This window comes from Electrophorus electricus, chromosome 7, assembly GCF_013358815.1.
Source record: "Electrophorus electricus isolate fEleEle1 chromosome 7, fEleEle1.pri, whole genome shotgun sequence".
Lineage (NCBI taxonomy): Eukaryota > Metazoa > Chordata > Actinopteri > Gymnotiformes > Gymnotidae > Electrophorus > Electrophorus electricus.
The window spans coordinates 26,581,562-26,603,883 of NC_049541.1; the positions used below are offsets into that span (position 1 = coordinate 26,581,562).

A 22,322-nucleotide genomic window follows, 5' to 3' on the forward strand; every position below is an offset into this window, starting at 1 on the left:
ACACAAGAATAACTGTATCAGAATCATCAGAATGTTACATAATATCCCATTATGATCTCTGCAGTGCTGCATCACTGCAGGTCTGTTGAGAGCTGGTGCATCCGGTGTGCCGAAGAAAAAGTACTACTCTAAAAACAGGTCTTGTTCAGATGGAGCAAGGCAGTCATGCTGCTGGGCTCCTGTGTGTCTCCTGTCCAATTCCACTGACATGGATTTCCCTGGGGGAGGAGCTAGTATGCCGAGCTCCGCCCTATACACGGGTCAGAGTAATGAGGGCACTGGTGCGTGTGTGTGCCACGCACAAGGGGGGGGATGTTATTTCCTGAGGCAGGCGCCTTGGAAGGCTCGTCATTGCTTTGACACTTCGCCTGCAGTCTGGCCTCCAACGTGTGTCCAGCCTCTGCACTTAACAAGCACACTGCAGGCACACGGAGTCAGAGCACAGTGGATGAAGTACTGCCCTGTGTGTGTGTGTGTGTGTGTGTGTGTGTGTGTGTGTGTGTGTGTGTGAGGGGGGGGGGGAGGGCAGGAAGCAGACAGATTAAGAGGACGAATAAGCACATACTAGGCAGATCAAAGCCTCTTTACAACATTAGTGTGGAGTCCATACACACCTGCAGTATTAGTGGAGTCCACGCACATGTGTGTACACACACGCACACACCCACCAGCAGTACTGTGGACTCCTATACACTATTATTATAGGAGTATTTGTGAAGTCAACACATACTGCAGGTGTGTGTGTTAGTGGAATCCACACGCACATGCAGTATTAGTGGACTACACACACCTAATCCACACTAAAGCTATAATTCTGCTGTTTGTTTACATACATCCCTCACCCTGTTCTCTCTCCACTCTGTTTTGAGAACTTCAAGTGTTAACTGTGTTTCCTTAAGTGACCTCTGACCTCCTTGGGGTGCTGACTCACCTGCTGTGAGGTGATGTCATGCAGTAACCCTCCCCAGGTGTGGCGAGCCTTGTGAGCCATGCTGGAGTAAAAGGCTTAAGAGAGCCATTAAAGCCCTGCATCTGTGCAGAGCACAGCGCCAGAGAGGGGCTCACCCAGGTGCTTACAACACCAGGGGTGTGTGTGTGTGTGTGTGTGTGTTGTGGGGGGGGAAGAGAATTTTCTTTATTGCAGCATCCATACACTCATGCACGAGTGTAAGAACACACACACATACACACTCGCATCCCCCCACTGTAAACTCTCCACCTCCTTCATTAATAAACATGGAGGTCTGTGTGCATTCACACACACAGACACAGAGGGTGGGCCTTGTCTCACATCGCTGAGCTCTTGTTCGGCCCCTAGGGCTCTAATTGCATTACGGCTGAGAGACGCGTCCCGGTAAACATTTCCTACTGGGCTCTGCTTCTCCACTCGTCTGCTTCCTTAAACTCGTTTGGTTTTTGTATTACTGCTGTCATTATTTTATTCACTGATCTTGGGAAATATGGGCTGTGGAGTAAATATGTGGTCTGGAGTAGTGGTTGTATTGACTCCGTAACGTAACACTAGATTCCAAATAAACAAAGTGTAGAAAACTTTGCTTTGCAAGTATTTGAGGGCATTTACAGTTATATTGGGCAAACCTATGATCTGTTTCCTATATGGTTTAGTGGGAATATCGATGTAAACGCCCTTGAATAGAGCTTTAACCATCATGGATTTAGGTCGAATCCAGTGCTCTGTACTCTAGATCACACTGTCTGGCTACTTCTGGACTTACACAGTGTGTGTAGTGATTTGGTCATTCACCATAAAAATAAAAATGAATTGGTAATACACACATTCGTGCTCGCGTACACACACACTTGGCTGCTGGTGAAGTGTATGTGGGTAATGATATAGAGAGATTGATCCGCTCTCCTGCGTGTTAACAGCAGTAGCCTTCCGCTGAGCTGCAAAGTGCCGCTTAATATGATTTCCACTGTAGTAGGAAAGCCTGAAGTCTGTCCCCCACCACACACACACACACACAGATGCACAGACACACAGACATGGTCAGGGTCGAGGCTGATCTGAGTCTAAGTATGCAGTATACTGGGCTTTACGTGTGATTCATCTGGTTTCATCCACACACACACACACCGTTATCAGCTAAGTGTTTGGCATCCCACAGAACCAGGGTGTGTGCTGTCTGTTACACAAAACATTCTATCAGTCATGAGCTAGAGATAAAATCTTCTGGAGTTTTGATGGAGGGGGACCTAGAGGGGGGACACACAGACAGAGAGAAAGGGAGGGAGAGGGGGAAGTGGGGAGGGTTCTGGACAGAGGACAGCTGGGAGATTAGAGAACCTTAGATTTTGAACAGCCAGAGGCTTGGAGGGGGCTGTTTCAAAGAAAACTTCACACAGCCACAGCTTTGAAAAGAGAAGTTGCTTACACACTCAACCCCAGTGCTATGCACTCTTGCACACACTGAATCTGTGCGTATCATTCAGTCTGGAATTGTGCACTAAGCTCCGCCCCCAATCCCCCTCTTTATGGACAGGATAAGAGTGATGAACACATACTAGTGACCCTAAACCGATCCGGTGTCCGTCACGCAGTCCTGAGGAGGAAACTGTCTGGCTTACACACTTCACCTAACGCGCGCACACAGTTTAGATGATGAGCTATTTTTGTTCTTCCTATACCCCGCCCCTAAACACAACCTGTAATGTCTGTCCATTAGCACAGATGTACTATTGATTCATCTCTAAATAGATCAATAGCTTTGGATTTTTCTTCCTTCCTCCCGTCGTCCTGCTCCTCTCTTTGGTTTTCCCTGTCGACTGAAGTGTGTGTGTGTGGATAATGGAAATGATCGATTGGTTTCATGGTTTGTTTGAGACCCCTTCACCTCCCTCAGGCTTTTTCCCCCACATGCAAGTGCTGGAATCTCACTGTTTAGAGCTAGACTGCATAGCCATGGGGCCTTCTGTCTCTCTCTCCGTCTCTGTGTGTGTGTGTGTCTTCTCTCTCTCTCTCTCTCTCTCTCTCTCTCTCTCTCTCTCACTCACTCACGTGCACACACTGAAGGAGAGGACTTAAATCTTTAAATCCATGCATCTGACTTCTATGTGCCTGCATGCAGAACTATACACTCCAAATCCTCTCTTCTGCTCAGTGTCACACAGTCTCTCTCCCTCTCTCTCTCTCACACACACACACACACACACACACACACACACACAGAGCCTTAGGCAGATAAGGCTCCAGTGTGGTAAAAATTTTAATGCATTGCTGTAGAACACACTCGCAAGCGCTCTCTCCTCTCGTTGGATGATTCCAGTGGCCGTGTGTGGGCAGTGTACTTGCAGGCCATCGTAACCGTGAGTGTGTTGTCTCTGCACACACACAGCACTCGCAGTTCCTCATTGAAGCATAAAAAAGCCTCGATCCACTTGATTTAAAGTATATGCAAACATACTGTATACACACTGGCTGTATGCACACACTCACTGTTTGCCTCAAGTGTATGCTCTTGTCAGGTGTACTCTGGGCTTTGTGGAGACACCCCCCACCCCACCCCCCTGTATCTCTCTCATTCACTCACTCACTCACACACACACACACACACACACACACACACACACACACACACACACATAAATATAATCTCTCCCCCCCCCCCCGGACTGTGAACAGGCCTTTGTCTTCCGTCAAAGGTGCTCATCTGCCGGAGCAGCGGTGTGTCGGTGGAGAGTAGAGCAGAAGGCTGGGCATGTTGGCCATTTTGTCTCCTTCAAAGTTTCGAATGCCCTATTGATCAGTTGCTCTGTGCTCAGCTAATCCACCTGGGAGATGTTGGGTTCTGGTGCAACTACCTGGCCTTGACTTGGAGAGAGGTGTGGGTGGAACTGCTTAGTCCTGTGGTGAAATGCCATAACTGAGGTATTCTTTACTTTTTCAACGAATGAAAGGAATTTGTGCCATCACCCAGGCTGCACTGCCAGGTCTGTCATGCTGATTGGTCTGAAAGATTGCGTGCATGTGCACTGGGGGCGGAGTTATGATCTTCATTTGGGGCTGAGGTGCGTCCTCCAGCCGTCTCCGAGCGGCAGAGTCCCGCCACATCCACTTGATTTAAAGCAGCTGCTGCTAAATCATTAAGAACCAAGCCAGACAGGCATCGCCGTTCATATAGGGCTGTCCTGTGTGTGTGTGTGTGTGTGTGTGTGTGTGTGTGTGTGTGTGTGTACACCCACACACACACTCCAATATGAACAAAGCTCCCAGAGGACCATCTGGAGTTCAACGGCAGTGCACATCTGGGTAGGTGAAGCGCCCCTCATCCCCCCCTCTCTCTCTCTCTCTCACTCACTCGCGCACACACACATGCACACACCTGCCCCCTGTATTCATCTGTTTTTCTCACTTTAGTTTTGAACTGAGCCACTGTGTGGTGTAGGGCTTTTGGGTTTGCTGGCGCTGATGGCCAAAGAATGGCTATGCCAATCAAACACCTAGTGCTCCGCAGTAGTCGTCATCGCATCAGGTGTGTGCACACGCTCTCACACACAAACAAAGGCATCTCGATGGAGTAACAGGACTACATCGAGTCCCAGTGGTTCGGACGCTGCAGTCAAATAGCAGGTCTGTTTGAAAGAAAGGAAGAAGGTTGGGGGTGGGGTGAAATAGTGGAGTGTGAGAAGATGAGGTATGGAGAGAGACAGAGAGGCTGGCTGGAGATGAGCAAAGCCATCTTACCCCCCCCCCCTTCACCCCTCTCTCTCATCCCCCCGTATTTCTGCCCCCTCCGACGGTTTCTTTCTCTCGTGCTCTCAGTCTCTTTGTCTCTTTTCACTGACATACACAAACATAATAACCCTTTCTCTCCGTCTCTTGTCTTTCTTTCATTTTCTCTCGTGCCCACACGAGGGCGTGACCCCGGGCCTCCGTGAAAGGGCACAGGCAGAGAGAGACAGAAAGCCAGCCCTGGAGTTATGAGGTGGTGGGCTTGAGGTTACAAAGGGAAATGAAAGTCTAATGGTCTAAATCTGAAAAATGTCGGCCTGGCCCTTGAGGATTTGAGCAGAGCTGCACAGGATATGAACAAGAAAGGAAGAGAGAGGGCGCAGGCTGGTGGGGGAGGGGCTCAGACGATCCAAAGACCCTCCTCTGTACTGTTGGTTTGTGCAGTGGGGTGTTCACGGCACAGAAGGGGTTGACTGAGACTTCCTCAAACCCATTTCCTTTACGTCATGTATTCTTAAATTTGTTTCTCTGCCCTGCCCCCCCTTCTGTTTCAAAGAACAGTTATTCACCAGAATGTCAAATTTACAGAAAGTGCAATGCTTGGCTTGCGTCGTGGACCCTGGCCAGTGAATTCAAGCCCGAATGAGCCCGTGTTTTGTGTCGTTGATGGCTAATAGCTGTGAGGCGTCCATGTAATATGGGCTGCTTTTGTGGAGCGGGGTGTGTGTGTGTGGGGGGGGGAGTGGTTTGTGCTTTCTGGAGGTGCGTGTGTGTGTGTGTGTGTGTATGGAGTGGTGCTCACTCTGCAGGTGTGTGGAGTGTGTTCAAATTCCCCCCAAGCCCTGGCAAACAGCCAGCCAGGAAAGAGGAAATTGGGGCTTAGGAGTCACATTTACACCTTCGGGTTCCTCTTGCGCACGCTCCATTCATCTATCCCTCCCTCCCCATGTCTTCCCCTCTCTCTGCACCCCCTGCTGTTTCTCTGTTAGTTCATGGTACCACCGCGGACTAGTCTAGTGGTTGACCCCTCTCACCACTGAGGCGCTCTAGGTTTACTGCCCCCTTGACTCTGTTTTGAGAAATTTGAATGACTCTCAGTTACATCCAACACATGTACTACAAATTTCTCCCATCAAAGTTTTTTTGGTGAATCCCTTTTTTCCTTGAGATCAGGGGATGTCCATGGTGTCCCTGAAAGCTTCCTCCTGAGAGACTTGGAGAAGACACTTCTCCACTCGGTGTTGCCTGGCCGGCTTCAGATAAAGGCTGCCGTATTCTAGATTAGGTGAGCGTGGATCAGGGACTTGAAACCCCCTGGTTGTGTGTTGGCTCCCAGCGTCTCCTGCTTCCTCAGTCCGTGAGATGAGGGTTGAGGGTGAGGGAGGCTGTGATGGGGTTAATGAGCTGTAATAATTGCTTTGCTGAGGTGGGTTTCCTGGACGCCGGCCCCTACTGGAGGTGCTGTGTGGTATGGCTCCCCTCAGTGGCTGCAGGTTGCAAGTACATGCCTAAGGCATCTCCGTCTCCAACAGCTGAGAGGCAGAAAAACACTGCAGGCTATATCACACTGCTTTATATCTCATCTTTCTCTCTTTCTTTTTCTTCTTCTTTCTCTCTGTGTCTTTCTTTTTTTCTTTTTCTTTCTCTCTCTCCCCTTCCCACAGCTTTCAACTAATTGTTAGTTTTGTGTGTGTGTGTGTACACCAGTGCTGTATCTAGGTCATGTTTCTGTGCTGGAGTGGAGCTCAGGTAGAGTCTCTGTGGAGTACAGTGCAGAGTGCTGATTAAGGAGGCAGTTCTCTTTCTCCCCTTTCCTCCCTCTCTCTCTTTCTCTTCTCTTTCATTCATTCTATCCTTCCCTCTCCGTCTCCCCCTTTCTCTCTACCCTGTCTCTGTCTGTCTCTCTCTCTCTGTTCCATCCCCCCCCCCCCGCCTTCTCATCCCTCTCTCATTAAACAGACAGCCGGCCACACACGCTCCCCCACCTGCTGTAAGAAAACCAGGGGCAGTGCCATCCGGAGTCTCTCTCTCACACTCACACACACACACACATCACCCCCATGGCTCAGATTAATCAAACCCAATCAAACATAATCGCTCGTTTAATTGGGATTCTAACGGTCTCTTGATTGCTCAATTAGACTCCAGGGACGAGAGGTGCATAGAGACGGTTGCTAGGGCCTCTCTGTTCCTCCATGCTTGTTGTGCTGCTTGGCAGCAGGTCTGCTCCCTGCCACACACACACAGTGTCCATAAATTCCGAGAAACAGAGACACTATCTTGTAATTCCATTCTGATGATAAGTTCACATGAAGCATTGTTGTTCTTTCTTGCTCTCGCTCGCTCTCTCACTCACGCTGTCTCATACGCGTACGTGTATTCTGAAAGTTGCCACATTGATCATTAGAGGAGTACCAATAAAAGAATAAACCCATCTATGTCTGGTGGGGTATATGGTGGAGTGAGGAAGGAGGGGCTGGTTGACCTCCTTTTTGAATACATCTCCCTCCCTCCCTCTCGCTCTTCCTCTCTCTCATGGGTTCACTTTCTGACCGTGCGCAGTTTCCTCTTTCTGTGGCTTATAAGCAGAGTGCGGGCGCTTCTGCTCAGAGATGCACTCAGGCACGACAAGAGAGGGAAAAACTCCCCAGTCCTTCATCTGTTTTGGAGCGATGCCACCGTTTCCCTTCCCAATACCTCAATCCACGCCGCAAGTTTGTAAAAAATACAAGAACAAATCCTTTCTACATGTGTATTTTTATTAAGCGAACACATTTGCTGTATTTGGGTTCAAGTTTGGTTTGTCACATACATGGGTTGCCTTGGTATCACGAACGCTCAATGTTAAATTCCCCATGACGCAGCGCACGCATGCTCGTGTCCTGTCCTCTGTGCAGCATGTGTAGTATTGCGGCTGTAGGAGGGTAGCTAGACTCACACAGGGCTTTCCAACGTTTATGCGCCGAAGCCATTTTCTGTTATGTCTGCTCCGTTGCAGTTGGCGTGATGTTGACCCTGAATCTGCACCCCGCTTGACTAACCCCCCCCCGGCCATGGAAGCCGTCTTAAGCTCCACCCCCATACTGCTGCTGTGTTATTTCTGCGTTACTGTCCCTTTCGGACACGACTATGGGAATAAAGTCCCCCCCGCCCCGTCATCGTCTTCCCAGCCAGCACGCTAGCATGTGTAATTAGAGATTGAGCGTTAATTAAGGTAATTAAGTACTTCATGCAGAACCACCTATAATTAGATGTTGGGTCGTTAGTGTAATTAACGCACTTGTGCGACTCCTCCGTGGTGTTTGTGCGTGCGTGCCGTGGTGTCCCAGTCAAACCCTTCCACCCTAGCCACGAACGGCAGCTCTCACCGGGGTTTCTCTGAGCCAGTCAACCAAGCCAAGATGTTGTGTTGTGGCTTGGGTTTTTTGGGGGGGGGGCGTTGCGTGTGTGTTTGGTTGGTTGAGAGGTTTCGTTTGTTTTTCAACTCTGCCGCGCTGGCTTACTGGCTGGCAGGGGGATCATCTGCCGTAACGGGTTTGGTTTCCCCTTTCTTTGTGTCCCAGGGAGGTGGCGAACACACGTCCCTCCGGTACATGGGGAGTGAGTTGGACCAGTAAAGACCCCGCCACGGCTCAGATAATTTACGTGGTGGGTGGGGGATGGGAGTTTTCTGACAGGTTAGTGTTTTAAGCAGCGCTTGAGGAGTATATTAATGTAATCCTTCTGTTTTACGGCTAGCTGCTCTGAGAAGTTTAAGCCGGACTCGTGAGCTCACAGCCCGCTGGATTAGGGTGAAACTGAGAGGGCTTAATGGGCATGCAAAAGGGTGGGTGGGGGAATGGGTGACTGTGTGTGGGTGGGCGGGTGGATTCACTAATAACTGCCACTGATACTATACTGTCTGTTCATATGTACCATTCCTTAACTCCATGCGTATATGCATGCAACTATGCATTTTTTCTTTTTTTAATATATATTTTTTTAATATAAACATACACGCACAATCTGTGCTTAATCTGCATGCAGATTGAGCCAATCCCACCTCTGATATGCGAGCTTCAGACGTTGATCCATGTCCCCGTAGAGCAGGGTGCTGATCAGAGAGTCTGTTTTGCTGCATGTCACTGGACAAGACGACCCCCCACCCACACACACACACACACACACACATATATATACATAGAACCAGAGGAGAGAATCCTGTTTGCATTGCATGACTTGACCTAACTCAGGTCGTGTTTTTTTGGTGGTGGTGATGGTGGTGTTGTTTGGGGGAGGGGGTGTAGTGCCTTGTGTTAAGTGCAGTGTGCTTTTGTCTTTCTCAGCAGTTTATGCTACACATTTAATTGTTATACTTGGTGTAAATCCTATAGTGGATTTACATTGGCTGCTGTTCAGTGGGTCAGCTTGCATGTACAAAAAAAGAAATGGCGAGTTCTGCTGTTTGTGTGCTCTAACCCCACCTTTGTTTTGTCTATAGGGTGGATGAGATCGAGATGGTTATGACTGACCTTGAGCGAGCCAATCAGGTAAGACTCCTCCTCTCCATGTCCGTGGCCTTTTGGGGACACGGGTCATGGGTACACAACCTGCTCTCTTCGTATCCTGGTCCCGTTCAGCGACAGCTGTTAGCTTGCTTAGTGCAGAGATGCGATTGCCCAGTGCACTGACGTCACTAACAAAGCTATCTAGTGTGCTATCCAAAGCTTGGTCAAAGCTGGTTGGGAAAACTCCCATGTAGTTTATGAATGCACTCTCACACTGTTTTCCTGTGCTGGGTCACTTCATAGTAGCGCTTGAGACTTACGGGTGGTGGCCACTAGGGGGCGCTCTAGCAGCCACTGTCTTGGCTCACTACAAAGCCCTCCCACTCCCGCTTGCTTGAGTCCCATCTCTCTTAAACGAAACCTTTCTTCCCTTTGTTTTGTGGTTGACTGACGTTCAAAATTCAAGCCAGTCTAGCTTGACTCAAGAGCTAGTTAGGAAATGTTATTTGAGGATTGGGTGAAAGAGGCCAAATCGAAGCGTCACAGTGCCCCCATGGCAGGGAAGCGACGCTTTCCGCACGCCACCGTCAGTGGAGCTCCCCCTGCCAACACTCCTCTCCCTGTGCTTCTGTAATCGCTCTCTTCCCCTGCTGTCTAATGAGATTGTAATGGGAAGGGAACGTTTTCTCTCTCACCCCTTCACCCCCCAGAGAGCAGAGGGTGCCGAGCGAGAAGCAGAAGCCCTGAGGGAGCAGCTCACGGCGGCCAACAAGTCCCTGCAGCTGGCCACGCAGATCGAGAAAGCTCCAGAGGTGGTAGGGCTGCCCCCTGTCCTCCAGTTCACAGATAGTGCATGTGTGCTGCTCCTATCTTTGGTGGCACGGCACTGGGACTCAGGCCTACAAATCCGTGTGTGCATGTGTGTAGGAGCAGGCGGTGGAGGTGGTGTCGCGCTCCAGCCTGGAGGCGGAGCTGAGTGCTAAGGAGAGGGAGATGGTGCAGCTGGTGGAGGACGTGCAAAGACTGCAGGCCAGTCTGGCCAAACTCCGGGAAAACTCCTCCACTCAGATCAGCCAGCTTGAGCAGCAGCTCAGTGCAAAGAGCGCCACCCTCAAGGTCCTCCGCACCACCCTGAACCGTCGAAGTCAACCATATTTGTCATTTATACAATGTATTTGTATATAGATGAAAACTATTATTGTTGTCTTCATCAGTTTTGGTAGCATCTTTGTGTCTACTTTGTCTCAACTTAATAAAAATGTTGTTTTTAAATATAGATCGGCAGCTAAATTTCAATACTGATGTTTAAGCCCTAAAACTGATTTGTAACTTTTTTTTTCTTTCTTTTTCTTCCCTTGCACTTCTGATGTTCCCCTTCCATGCTCCTCTCTGCCCGCCGCAGCAACTGGAAGAGAAGCTGCAGGAGCAGGCGGACTACGAGGAGGTGAAGAAAGAACTGAGGTAGGCGTCTGTCCACTTCGTCCACCTGAAGCCCATCACTAGCCTGGTTTGGTTTGGTGGGTGCTCAGCCAGGCAATCTGCTCCCTGCATGCCTTCTTAAACAGCTTTAACCATGACGGCGTGAGCGCCGCGTGCCGTGCTCTCCGGCTCCCCGCCCCACCGCGGCTGCCGCTAGTTGCACGCGAGGCCTCAGCACCGTCAATGAGCCCTTTGTGTGGGCCTCTTCCCAGAACCCAGATCCAAGTGGGCCTTATCAGCCCCCTAGCACTGCCAGTCCCCAGTGCGGATTACATCTATGAAAGCATTCCTGGCTAATGCTGCTCGAACTGATCTGATCTGGCCATGAAACAGATTGTGCCTGCGATTTAACCGCTGCTGAAAATAACAAGGGCAAACGAGATTCAAAGTGATGCAAATTCCTTTGAGGAAAATTGATTTAATTTGTCGCGTTTGAAAATTGAAAATAAGTGTGTTGGTCTGGCAGTTTCTGTCCAAGCGGTCTTGATTGTTTCTCGGTTTTGTCCATCTGTCTCTGACTGTGTGTGCATCTGGGTTGACCTGCTCTCGATCTGTGTGTGATTGCGTCTGGGTCGACCTGTCTCTCTGCATGGCTATGTGGGTGTGGCTGCACAGATTTCTGACCACTCTGTTTTGACTCTCCACAGTATCCTTAAGTCCATGGAGTTTGGGCCGTCGGACAGCGCCTCTATGCAGGTAACTGTCTTGCAGCAAGACGGAGGATGAAGTGCACCTCCTCAGCCAATCAGAGCACAGGAGAAACTGCATTGAGGCTCAAACTTCACACCTTCCATCATATATTTATTTATGTTTTTTTAAGTACTAATTAAAAAATTACAAAGTGTGATGCAGATTCCTTTATTGAAGAATCAATTGTGCAATAAATTGCACAGTAACTTCTAACTTTTTTTTCCCCCAGATGTAAATAAAGAAATTGTCTTTGACATAGGATCTGTTTGTGACCATTTGAACTTTTGCTTTAATGAGAAAGTTCCCTAGTGCTCGTACCTGATATGTGGTCTAAAGGCATATTTGGGGACATTTGTGCATTTGTTTTTTGTGGTGATTTATAGCTCACTGCATCATAGTTCAGTCTGCTGGGAGTTTAAAAGTAACTGGGCAAGTCGCATCACTGGCCTGTTCCGCTCCGCTCAGTGTAGCGAGCATTGTGGACCTGTACCTCAGGCCTGACTTATACCCCAACCCCCTCCCTCAGGACTCGTCCAAGCCACTGGAGGTCTTGCTGCTGGAGAAGAACCGTGGTCTCCAGTCGGAGAACGCCTCCCTGCGTATCGCCAACGCAGAGCTGGGTGGTAAGTGTGCCCACCAGGGGGAGAGGCCCACACCCTGCTGGGGTGGGGTGAGGCGCCTAGACCGCCCACAATGGTGTGGGTCCTAAGCCAGACAGGAATGTGGGTGGGGCCTGGGTGGTTGGGGGTTCTGTTGTTTGAAGGCAGAAAACATCCTTTTTCTTGAGTGTGTCCAAGTTGTTCTATGGCAGTCCATCTGCAGTCCAAAAAAGGAATTCCTAATGCTGTATTTATTTATGTATTTAAAAGAAAGGCAGCAGATATTTTAGGGAAGTTGTAATAAAATTCCACATATTTGTGTCTTATGTAGGCATGATGGGATGGTTTGGGTAGACATAATGGAAAAGGATGGAACAAGTTAATGCTCTTTTTCTGTTGTTTTTTAAAGTAAAAAAAACCTTAAACGTTTTTTTAAGATGTTTTTCGTGTCGGGAAAAGAATGGCCTCCTTGAGAACTTGACCACATTAGTCATGCCTCTTTTGATAATTGCTCAGATGTGCTGTTGACATTTAGCGCAGCGCACCAACTATAAACCAGACTTCATACTTTCTTTCACTTTCCTCCAGTATTTTTCTTGCTCTTTTTCTCTCTTTGAGTGTTAGATACACACACACACACACACACACACACGTGCACACATGTGCTGAGATACTGTTGGTCCCCAATTGCAATTAATAAACCATGTGACTTTCCATTAAAATGTTCCTGAATTGCAGAGCAAGTTGGTATTGTGCATCTGTAAAGAAGTGCTGTGCGCGTTCGCTTGGGTTTCTACCCCAGTGAAAACCCTGTGTGTTTCCGAGCAAAGGAACTGGAACAGATATGAGCTGTCTGTACAGGTCTTCAGGAAGAGAAGCCCAGACCACACACTAGTCAACCACTGAAGATGACCACATACCAGTGTGATCAAGCCTCTTGAGAGAAGATGGCACTACTTCATGTTTAGTTCCTGTAGATCTTGCCCCTTTGTGTGTGTGTGTGTGTGTGTGTGTGCATGTGCGTGCGTGCGTCCGTGCGTGTGCGTGGGTGCGTGTGCATGCAGTTGAGCGTGTGAACTGTAGTGTCAAGAGGAATTGCTTTAGGCTTGCATAAACAAGATACTTAAGCAGTCCTCCAACTGCATAAAATTTCCATCATTGACAGGTCACTGTTATATGACATCCGCAGCACGTCTAACTAATTTAAATGAACCTTTTGTCATTAGACTACGCAAAATTCTTTTGTTGATTATATAAGTATTTTATTTAAGTACTTTATTTAAGGTACACTGCATACACTTCTTCAAATGGAGACAGAGCTTCGTGGTGGTGCTATTGTTACTCATCGTAGCTTTGACTTTCAGCCTACAAGGTCTGCTGCAGCCAAACATGTAGCACAGTGGGAGGTTCACGAGGCAGTCACATTGTTTGGGGGTGGTTTTAGGGCTTGTGAGGTTTCCCCTCAGACTCTTCACCTTTAGAGAGAGCCGTCCGACTGTGTTAGGATCTGAAGTGTGCTACCTCAGAGCCATCTTCAGCTCTGGCCTACAGTGACCCAAGAATATTTTAAAACTAATTCACACCAGGGCACACAATGCATGTACAATGAGTATTTACTGCTGCAACTTTTAACGCTTCACCTTCATCAAGAGTGACTGGCCAATCTGAACGTTTTCAGCCTTTTAAAAAAAATTTATTTCCCCATGTGCCTCTCATTCTTGTTTTTGAAATAATTTCTTCCTGTGTACTTTTCTACTCCTGACTGCTAACTGATTTTTGAATGCACAAACAATAGACAGTGTTTCATGTGGAGCGTTTGCCAGTCCGCTTGAGTCAGTGGGACTTCAGCAGCACAGACAGAAGATGCTGTGTATGTAAATGTATCGGAATACCATCAGGCATGTAGGAGGAGAAACCCCGATGGACGTTAATTAAAGGTCAGAGGCCAGAATGAATTATCCCTCGACGCCTCTTAATTGGAGAGGAATGTGGAGGGACCAGCTCTCGTCTGTGCTGACCATCACAGTGGCGCTGCTGTACAGACTGAGCGGAAGACTGGACGTTTCCCGCCACTCCTCACCACACCACTGTTTACACTGGAGGGGGACAGTGTGCTCCTAATGCATTGGAGACCATTTTGTGTATGAGGTCTATGTCCTTCCAGGCTGTTACTTACAAGAAAGGTGCAAATCACAAATGCATAAGCCACTTGTCTGGGGGGCTTGGCAAAAAAATAAATAAATAAATAAATATATATATATATATATATATATATATATATATATATATATATTAGTAAATATATTAGTAAATATAAAACTATGCAGTTTATAAATCTTTCCACTTTTGTAAGAGAAAAAACAGCTTTGTTGCTTTTGGATCTCCTTTTTTTTTTTTGTTAACTCCCCCATAATGCATTGTGTTTGACCTTTCTTGTAGGGTCAGCCGGACAGAAAGGGAAAGAGGAGACTTCGCTGCGTTCCCCTGCCTCTACCAACTTGGCCCCGCCCACCCTGCAGGGCACCACGCCCCCTCCCGTCACTTCCCAGCTCTTGGCCCATACTGGGGTGGGGCCCAATTCATCGGGCCCGCCCCCAGAGCCACCCACCAGCAGTACCAACGGTGCACACCCGTTCTCGGCAGCAGGGCTGGGGCAGGACTTCTACGGCGGCGCCTTCCCCCTGGCGGGCAAGGTAGCGCTCAACTCCCTTCTGCAACGCCAGCTCATGCAGACCTTCTACTCCAAAGCCCTGCAGGACTCCGCCTCGGGCGGGGCCATGCTCTTTGCACCAGCACACTATGCTCCAGGGCCCCTGGCCCCTGGCTCGCTGCCGCCACACCAGCCCTGCGTCAGCCCGGACGTCAACGGCACCGCGCCCTCGCCCAACCAGTCGGAGGGGGCGGGCAGCGCCTCAGAGGGCGAGGACATAGACACGGCGGAGATCGCCCGGCAGGTGAAGGAGCAGCTCATCAAGCACAACATCGGGCAGCGCGTGTTCGGCCACTATGTGCTGGGCCTGTCGCAGGGCTCGGTCAGCGAGATCCTGGCCCGGCCCAAACCCTGGAGCAAGCTCACCATCCGCGGGAAGGAGCCATTCCACAAGATGAAGCAGTTCCTGTCCGACGAGCAGAACATCCTGGCGCTCCGAAGCATCCAGGGACGACAGAGAGGTGAGTGGCCCCGCCCCTTAAGGGAATACTTCACCCAAAATACACCAACGTTGTTAAATAAGAATCATATGTCCCGTAATACCTAAACAGGAGAGCTGCATAAAATATCCATAGAACAGGAGCTGCATAAAATATCCATAGTGGGTTTTTTTTGTTGTTGTGGGGTGGGAGTGTTTTTGTTTCTTTTTCTTCCCCTTAAACTTGTGCGTAGAGAGATAAGCCATCTTTAGATCATAGCGGGGTGTGTCGGCGTTCCGAACTGATGTATTCCTTTAATTTATTCATCCAGAGTCACTAACCACTGGTGCTGTGCGTACCGTGTTGGCATTTTTGTCTGCTGTGTGATCACGGGCACTGAGACACTCTTAACTGGCAAACGTTTTACGACATCAGCATAATCAAGGCCACGTGCTGCTGTTCCTTTGTGAGGGCACCTGAGGGAAGCAGTCATGCTCTTTAGGAGTGTCAAAAAGTGGCGCATTGGCCGTGACAAACTGCCGTTTCCTGACTCTCACTAGATATCGATCCAAGTGTCGGGTTTCATCCTTCACATCTTTTCCATCACAATTCACTTCCACATCTCCACTGAGCTTTTGATCGTCCTTCTGCCTCTGCGGCCCGCCCTCACTATGCGCTAATCAATATCGAAACCTTTCACTGATCGACAGTATTGACCGACAGGGAAAGCAACGGTAAGTCCCGGAGAGTTTCGATCTACGCCACCTGCTCCGGTTCCGGCCCCTGAGCATCAGGCAGTAGGCTGTCAAGAAGTGGGCAGTGTTTACTGACCAGGGGTCAGTCTGCCGCATCCATACTTTCAGCCTAAACTACCACAAGCCAATTGACCAGGCTGATCTCACAGCAGTATCGACGCACCTTCCTGCGCAAACGAGGCACGGTGTGTCTCTTGAGCTTCCCGGGCGAGTTTGAGCCGGGCTGAGTTATATTGCGATTGATTAGAGAAGGTCTGTGTGTGTGCGTGGTGCTGGGAAACGCCAGGCACATGACTCCCCACTCTTATGATGCATTATGGGTATACTCGGCAGAGCAGTGCACATCCAGGATATGACCCAAAGCATTTGAAAAGCAGAGCTGAGGAGATCAGAGCCGTGTCTAAACAGCATGCAAGACCTGAGTCTGGACTGCAGGAGCCACTACAAATTTGCTGAGTGTGCTTCGGTGTGTGCATGTGTTTTGCTGAAGTTAGGCCCGACAGTGCAAAGTAAAGGCGGCTCTGAGTAACGCTGATGGTTTTTCCAGGCCTCTCATAATGATGGGGGCTGGACTGTAATCTCAGTTTAGCCACTCAGACTTGTTGACGTGGCCGTCAGTCGTCTTTGAAAAAGTTTGCATAAAAATTAGGTTCCTCTGGCCAGTCTCAGAGTATCTTTGGCAGGTATATACCCCAGCCCTTCTCCACAACCGCTCACTGGCAGTTCTTAGTGGTCAGACATGCTTTGAACACATCAGCCGCAACCGGTAAACTGTCGTAAAACACCCTCACTGGTTGTCCGGCATCAGGCGTGACTTCAGTTCATTGTCAGCCATTTTCTGACCCTCTCCACCCTCTCGGCCATGCCAGCGTTTCTCAGCTCCGCCCTCGCCATCTTGTCGCCCCTTACCTTTTCCTCTGGTTTATCTTTGACAGAGAGTCCAGGCCAGGCCCTTAGCCGCGCGTTTCAGGAAGCGGGTCCGAAGCGGAGAGCCGGCTCGGACGTCGCCCCGCGTACAGGTGTGTGTGCAAACCTACACGCTAGTGAATGGCAGAGTGAATGGTAGCTGTGCTCTAGTTCTCACTCTCTCTCTAACCCTCTCTCTACCCCCTCTCTCTCTCTGTCTATGATAGAGCTGTGACCTTACTGTTCAGCTGTATGTTCCAGACTGAACTTGCTGGTTCAGAAGAGTAGGCCATTATCCACTTGGCACCCAGAGCTGGTGCTGATCTAGTCTGTTCTGCCTCACAGGCGAGTGCGTGAGCGTGGCTGAGCACAGCCCGTTCAGTAGTGCGATTAGCACCCGATCTCAGTGTTACCAGGGAGGCACTGGTCCAGTAACCACCGCCTCCTCCTGATACCTGGGACCTGACTGGTATACGGAAGACACCCACCACTGTACCATACGTTTGTGTTTCTCATTATCTCGTCGATCTGTCCCCAAAAAGATCCAATGCCGCGTGGGGCCTGGTCAGCCTCGTGGGGTGGGGTGGGGTGGGGTGGGGTGTGGGTTGGGTTGTGTTCAGTATGTTTTGTTTCCTCCCAGTGGCTTCCTCTCCCCCAACACTTCGGGGCCTGATTGACGTCAGCCCAAAGCCCCAGTGTGTAATTTAGCCATTTTAACGAGGGCCTGTCCGCCCAGGGCAGGGTGGCGTCAGCCCGCCCCGTCTAACAGGCAGGCGTTACACAAATACCTCGCTGGTCAAATAAACAGGCCTGTTTGGGGATCTTGCTGGTGGGCCCGCTCGGCCGTCGGTGCTCGGAGCCGCACGGAGAGACTGGCCAAGGCGTGTCGGTTTACGAGGAGCTGGTTTCCAGAGCAGCTGCGATCGACTCCGGCACAACTGGGAACCGCTTTACCCTTGGTCGGAATACAGCCATTTACTTCCAGGTCGTGCTGTCGTATCTGCAGTAGCACACGTGTGCATTTCAGGCATTTTACGAGCGTGTGTGTGCACACGCATCCTGCGTGGCTAGATGCTGATGAGAGTCCAGGAACATTCACTGCACCATCAGTCCTCATTCCAGTCCTTTTCTGCTTACTTAATGGTAACTTAATGGATTCTAGCTTTCAGGAAATTCATAATGGGTTATAATAAACATGGAAGCTGTTAAGTATTGCAAATTTATTTTTAAACATTTTCATAATAATGTGTAATTCTCTACCTCTCTCTCTCTCCCCCCTACCTCTCTCTCTACCTCCACCACTCCCTCCCTCTCTCTCTCTCTCTCTCTCTCTCTCTCTAGGCAACATTACTACCCGCATCCGCACACCTGAAAGTGGCTCAGACGAGGCCATTAAGTCTATCTTGGAGCAGGCTAAGCGGGAACTGCAGGTCCAGAAAGCAGGCAAGTCTCCCTCCCGCACGCCTCCTCTAGTCTTCCACCTGCGTTCCAACAGTTTGCCATCTCCTTCTCCAACACTTACATGACCCTTGTCTCCTGGCAGCAGCCGACACATCTGCCCCTCCCTCCTCGTCTGGGGGCCTGGGTGGGGGCGGCGGGGGCGGGGGCGGGGGCGGAGGCTCGGACGACGCCATCCGCTCCATTCTGGAGCAGGCACGGCGGGAGATGGAAGCTCAGCAGGCCGCCCTGGAGCCTGTCCTCAAGACCTCGTCCTCCTGCTCGTCCTCCTCCTCCGTCTCGTCGCTGTCCCAGAGCGACCTCTCCGCCCTGTCACCAAAAGTCCTTGCGCCGTCGCCGCTGGGCGCCCCCTTGCCCGCCTACAACCCGCTTGCCCTGGCCCTGAAGAAGCCCATCCTGCTGGCGTCCTCCTCGCCCACCTCCTCGCCCTCCCCCCTTCTGGACTTCAACAGCATCAAGAAGGAGCGGCCTGCCTCGCCTGGCCCGGACGGCCTGCTCGACGGGGGGTCCAAGCAGACCAGGGCCCTCGATGGGACCTCCAGGGCCCACTGGAGAGAGCAGTGGTGGGGCAGCTTACACCAGGACCGCCGGGGCACTCCCAGCCATCCGGACGAGAACCACAGCCTGGAAGAATCCAAGGAGGTAAGGATTCACTGGGTGAAGAACACTTTCATCCGATGTGCATGAACCGGGCTGCAGCGATTCTAGGCCACTCTTGCATGGCTAGCTCAAAGGTTTTGCTGAAATCGTACTTCTGCACGATTTCCAATTTTGCCACACGATGGTTCTCCAGGTTGCAGAAAACCTGGGTCTTTTGTTCATTTGCATGGCAAGGCGACATTGTGCGTTTTTCGTTTTTGCTCGAATTATCTTTTTTTGGCCTTACAGACATCTTTATTTTAACTGAAATTTCAATGAATGATGCTTCAAGCCCCTTTACTCCATCTGCACCACGCTCTTAAAGTGAAAGACCCCCGAACACCCTGGTCCAGAGAGCCGTCTGCGTCTTTAGGGTGGCGGGCCTCTTGTTTCAGAACGGCTCTTCCTGGTTGTGGTTCAGGTGCCTTCCGTGTTTCCGCTCCCATAAAAATGTCAGAACGGTCAAAGAACCGGATTGCGCGCGGTCCCATCTGGGAGGTGTTAGGATGGTCTGTTGGCCAGAGAGGAGGGTTTAGGAGTTTGAGAGTCTGCCGTGTGTCCCGCAGTGCTGGCCCCCTGCCCGGCCTGGCTGCAGTGCTGGGAACGCCCGCCTGGCTGCTGGCACCGTGCTCTGTGCTGGACGTCTCGGTCTGACACTGGCCCCTCCCCCTCTGTTGTGTCTCTGTGCCAGACATCCCCCAGACTGCTCGAGGGCCCTCGCTACTGGAGCGACTGGCCCCTCGCCGGCTCCCCCTACCTGGAGCTGAGCGGCGTGGCTGCGGCCCCGCCCTCTCCCGGCCTTGCCTCCCGTGCCGGCCGGGTGCCAGTGGCCCCGCTGGCCCCCGAGCACAGCGAGCTGTTCTCCCGTCGTGAGCTGGACACAGTGGAGCTCACCCAACAGGTCAAAGAGAGGCTGGCCAAGCATGGAGTGTGCCAGCGCTCGTTCGGAGAGAAGGTCTGACTGCTCACTGCTCTCTCTGTCTCTCTGCACTTGTGTGTCTGACGTTTCCCCCTCTTCTCTTCCACTCGCCTCCCTCTGCCTCGCCCCTTCCCATGAACCTGCTCCTAACCCTCACTAACACCGTCCCCACACCTACCGAGGCGTATAGGGGTGCACGCATGTGACACGCCCTGGGTTTATTTAGGTAAAAACATTTATTTGCACAGATGCTGTGATACTGAAGCCAAAGTCCTGGAGAAAATATAAATGGAAAGGGAAAAAAAACGTACACCCAGTTTCAACTGACAAAATGTCCACCGTTTTTGTTTACATTGCCAGTCAATTCATGGCCTAATTATCAAATTAGCATAAATCTCTGAAATAACGATTTACATTTAGGCTAGTCAATTACACCACGCAGTTACATGTTGGCAGTATGAAGACTAAAGACGACAGCACTTACTATCGACATCTTTTTCTCCCACAGTGTTGGAGTCTGCACATGAATATCCAGCAGTAAGAGGTTTAGCTAGTGTGAACCTTTGATGCACATTAGAATTACCAAAATAAGTTTGCCTCTATCTGGAGAGTCTATTGTTTCTGTAAAGAATTTCTGGTATCTGACTGCTTTACAAAAATGATGGATCTAATATTCACATCCTGTCATTCCCATGAGTGACTTGTTTCGTTGCTCGATACACATTTTAATGTTTTAAATCTTACAGTTGTTGTTGGGTTTTTTTTTTTTTTTGGTTTTTTTTTTGTTGTTGTTTTTTTTGGTTTTGTTTTTTAAACAACTGCTCCTTAACTTGAAATCAATGAGAGAAATCTCATTTGAAAATCTCCAGAGCCAGTCCTGTAGCTATGGGATACCACATCACAGTTTAGCAGTTTGAATTATTTCTATATACTGTTCAAGCACACACTGTTGGGATTCTGCTGTGAGCTCTCCCACTTGCCCCTTCGTCCTGAGCCCTCTGCCTGGAGAAAGCCTGTGAGGCTATGCCATCCATGAAGACTGTTACGGGGTTGGTGGAGTGGCCAAACGGGTGTAGCCTGTAGTCTTTTCCACCCATGCTGGACCCTTCCACCAGTCCCAACTCCATAACCATCCCTTCAGGCCAACCAGAGCAATTTCCCAGAGTTCCACCTGATGAGAGACGGGTGCTGGCTTTTAGAGGAACTCCAGGCTGAGTTCTCCCAGGGAGACTGTAATTGCAGCCACTAGCTATGTATGGAGAGGTCGTGGGGAGGTCGGCAGGGTTGTGGCGGTCGCAGGTTACCTGTGCTAACTTGAGATGGAGTAAAGGGTGCATGGTCCTCCTCTCTCTGGGCTTGTTCCTCTTCAGTCTGGTCCGCTGTCTGCATGTGTCTGCTCCTGTCCACCCCATCTAATTTGAGCTTTCTGAAAGTACTTACTGTAAATGTAGAGCTGTTTTAGCAGCACACTGAACTCTGTTTGTATGTGTGTGTGACACACAGGTACTAGGTCTGTCTCAGGGGAGCGTGAGTGACATGCTGTCCCGGCCCAAGCCATGGAGTAAGCTGACCCAGAAAGGTCGTGAACCCTTCATTCGCATGCAGCTGTGGCTCAATGGCGAACTGGGCCAGAACTCGGCGGGCCAGCCGGCCCCGACGCAAGGTACGACCTGACCCGATCTGACACTCCGACCGACATTTTAGAAAGCAACAGATGCGTCACTTTAGCCACTTGACAGAGTCTGGGTAAAGCACATATAAGGTGTGAAGTTCTAAACCTGACTGAGAGTTCACAAGGCACGACCAAGCTGCAGAGTTTAAAAGGTAATTAAATATTACCTTTAAATAGTACAGTTTTGACTTGACGTGAGCTGGTAGTGATGGCTAGGAATTTGGTAGTGACTAGCAGTCTTCTGTTGATGATTTGGGTTGTGGCTGGGTTTGTGGGGGGGGTTGCTTTGGCTGGTCATGTGACCAAGTGGGACTGAGCTCCGTGTTTCCCTGTTGATGTCCAGACAGAAAGATCTGGAGTCATAGGCGTGGCGTCTACCTGTGGAGTCAGGGAAGGCCTGGTTAGGAGCCCCCCTCTCAAGTCGTTCAACCCAAATGCATTTTTCAATATCCTGAAGGTCACAGGGTCATCATTTGTCTCCACTCGATCCGTCCTGGGGGAGTCTGGCATTCTGTCTGTCTGGACATCCAAATTGGTTTCTGTCGGACGCCCTCACACACATACTCGCGCAGATACACGTACGCGTGCACACAGACCACAGATAATAAATCTTCCTCATTTGTCAGCCATTCCACTGTCGTTGAGTGCTTATTGCACGCATGGTGCTGGCACTGGTCTGGTCCAGATGGAGCTCAGCCAGACCCTTCTGCCATCAGCAGCCGACATGTGTACGCACAGCACAAAGCCCAGCTGAACACACACATTCCCACCCACACACGCATCCCACAACTGTACACCCACACACAAACGAGAGGCAGGGGGATGTCAGATGTCAGAGAGGCAGGGAGAGTGGAGTGTGGGGAGGGCTTGAGACATGGGCAAAGGGAGAAGGAGGG

General features: G+C 50.2%; 1 protein-coding gene across 1 annotated transcript in view; it reads left to right on the top strand.

Moving 5' to 3' along the window:
- Window positions 1-22,322, top strand: part of cux1b (cut-like homeobox 1b) — a 98,527-nt gene that overhangs the window by 55,445 nt on the left and 20,760 nt on the right. The window contains exons 9-14 of the mRNA XM_027019105.2: window positions 9,174-9,222; window positions 9,891-9,995; window positions 10,108-10,296; window positions 10,583-10,641; window positions 11,307-11,355; window positions 11,876-11,972. Coding sequence (XP_026874906.2) covers window positions 9,174-9,222; window positions 9,891-9,995; window positions 10,108-10,296; window positions 10,583-10,641; window positions 11,307-11,355; window positions 11,876-11,972 — 548 coding nt within the window. The remainder of the gene's footprint in view (window positions 1-9,173; window positions 9,223-9,890; window positions 9,996-10,107; window positions 10,297-10,582; window positions 10,642-11,306; window positions 11,356-11,875; window positions 11,973-22,322) is intronic.